This window comes from Danio rerio, chromosome 24 (assembly GCF_052040795.2).
Source record: "Danio rerio strain M-AB ecotype USA chromosome 24, GRCz13ab, whole genome shotgun sequence".
Lineage (NCBI taxonomy): Eukaryota > Metazoa > Chordata > Actinopteri > Cypriniformes > Danionidae > Danio > Danio rerio.
Window position 1 is genome coordinate 43,757,501 of NC_141044.1, and position 2,500 is coordinate 43,760,000.

Below are 2,500 nucleotides of genomic sequence, written 5' to 3' on the forward strand. Positions count from 1 at the left end.
AGGAAATTGCAGAAAGACGCATTCTGTACTGTAATCAATGTGTCTTGCAGAGACAAGACACCAAAATTTAACTATAATCTTACATAGCCTAATGAATATGTAAATATATGGCCATATTTACATATTCATCTGAAGGTCACTGTGTTCTGCCACTAATAACAGTTTCTGAATTTACTATGTAGACCCTCTAAAAAGTGCAAATGCAAAATTCTGCTAAATAAATAAACTAATTAATTAATTAATGGTTGAAAAACAAGCACCGTCACGCTACTTTGAGATATTTTCATCTCTCATGTATAATAGTAGAGTGAAATAAATACTATACTAATATTCTGTTTTGTTTTTTCTTTCAGTGTTTTCTGTTTTTTATTAATCAATAAATCTGTTGAAGAGCGACATGGTGGCTCAATGATTAGCACTGTGGCCTCACAGCAAGAAGGTCGCTGGTTCGAGTCCCGGCTGTATCAGTTGGCGTTTCTGTGTGGAGTTTGCATGTTCTCCCAGTGTTCGCGTGGGTTTTTTTCCGGGTGCTCTGGTTTTCCCCACACAGTCCAAACACATGCGATATAGGGAAATTGGGCAAGCTAAAATATCCGTAATGTATGAGTGTGAATGAGTGCGCATGGTTGTTTCCCAGTGGTGGGTTGCAGCTTAAAGGGAATCCGCTGCGCAAAACATACGACCCCTGTTAAATAAAGAGACTGAGCTGAAAAGAAAGCGAATGATTAAATGTATGAAATCGGCTGTTATTGGCTTGTTTGTTTTATTTTAGTAATCGATTTAAGAGTTTTCGGTTTCAGTTTATGTTTATTTATTTTATTTTCGGCTTAGTCGCTTTATTAATCTGGAGTAGCCACAGTGGAATAAACTACCAACTCATCCAGCATATGTTTTTGCACAGCCGATGCCCTTCAAGCTAAAACCCATCACTGGGACTGGGACTGGGAGGGTCGGACGTACAAACTGCAACTCAATTATGAATTGCAGTGCAGAAAAAGCGTAGTTTCTGGCTTTTACTCTACATCTAAAACTCCATATAAAAGCCAGAAACTCTTCAGCACAGGCCTATCTAAAGGGTTAATACTGCCAACTGATGATCAACAGTAAAACTGACACATTGTCCCTCTTCCAACAAAGAAAACCAGCAACAATCAAGAATGCATGATTATCTGCTGTCCTGGCTTCAGTCAATAAATGTGATTATAATGGAAGTCAATGGAGCAAAATCAGCACCAACATCACCAAAGGGGAGTCGATCTGAACAGTACACAAGGGCTGTACTGTCTTGCACTGAATGCAATAAGCTGAACAAACGTGCTCTACATAAATGTGAAGTCTTACATTATTGGCCAGTGTGTCTGCGAGCTCCAGCACTGCGGTCTCCACCTGTGTGTGCTTTCGGCTGTAGATTCGGCACTCATTCAGCAGCAGCGCGGCTTTGTCCTGCTCAGATCTGCAGCGCGGGTGAAACATCTTCAGCAGATTGTGTGCCGTGTTCATTCTCATCTCATTCTCTGATTCACTGAAGAAGAAACCGCGGCAGAATTTAAAGGGTTAGTTCACACAAATAGTACATTTGATCATTTAGCAGATGCTTTAGTCCAAAGTGACTCACAACTGGGGAGGCATTCAGAGATTCAACAATAAGAGGCAACACACACAACAGGTGCTATTTATACTAAGGAACCGTTTGTGCACAGAGAATTAAGTGCTAGAGTAAAGAGGGTTTCTTAGAGAGAGAAGAGAGCGTTTTCTACGGGTGGTTTGTCAGGCCCACTCACCAGTGTGAGGCACACTTCAGAAATGCACAATTCTTTTTAAGTGATCATAAGAAAGTGTCGGGGTGTCACAATGGCGCAGTGGTTAGCACTGTAGCCTCATAGCAAGAAGGTCGCTGGTTCGAGTCTAGGCTGGGTCAGTTGGTGTTTCTGTGTGGAGTTTGCATGTTCTCCCCGTGTTGGTGTGGGTTTCCTCCGAGTGCTCTGGTTTCCCCCACAGTCCAAACACATGCGCTATAGGGGAATTGATGAACTAAATTGGCTGTAGTTTATGAGTGCGTATGGGTGTTTCCCAGTACTGGGTTGCAGCTGGAAGGGCATCCGCTGCGTAAGACATGTGCTGGAAAAGTTGTCGGTTCATTCTGTAATGTCGTGTAATCTTGTATGAACGGACTCGGAGACAGTCTGCTGTAACTATGTTAGCCGTTTATTTTCTAGCACCCACACTTGTTCTGATTGGTCAGAGCTCAGTCTCCTCTGACTGGTCAAATCTGTTCTGATTGGTCAGAGCTCAGTCTCCTCTGACTGGTCAAATCTGTTCTGATTGGTCAGAGCTCAGTCTCCTCTGACTGGTCAATCTGTTCTGATTGGTCAGAGCTCAGTCTCCTCTGACTGGTCAAATCTGTTCTGATTGGTCAGAGCTCAGTCTCCTCTGACTGGTCAAATCTGTTCTGATTGGTCAGAGCTCAGTCTCCTCTGACTGGTCAATCTGTTCTGATTGG

The 2,500-nt window shown here is 42.8% G+C and overlaps 2 protein-coding genes across 24 annotated transcripts in view; one reads left to right on the plus strand and one right to left on the minus strand.

Moving 5' to 3' along the window:
- The window catches only part of katnip (katanin interacting protein), a 1,410,884-nt gene that overhangs the window by 1,315,540 nt on the left and 92,844 nt on the right, over positions 1-2,500 (plus strand). The window lies entirely within an intron of this gene.
- ttc21a (tetratricopeptide repeat domain 21A) overlaps positions 1-2,500 on the minus strand; it is a 29,376-nt gene that overhangs the window by 7,718 nt on the left and 19,158 nt on the right. For all 23 annotated transcript variants that reach the window (XR_015525302.1, XR_015525301.1, XR_015525297.1 and 20 more), the window contains one exon: positions 1,342-1,522. Coding sequence is in view for 10 of the 23 variants with exons in the window: in XM_087310073.1 (XP_087166199.1) it covers positions 1,342-1,522 (181 nt within the window). In the remaining 13 variants the exon portion in view is untranslated. The remainder of the gene's footprint in view (positions 1-1,341; positions 1,523-2,500) is intronic.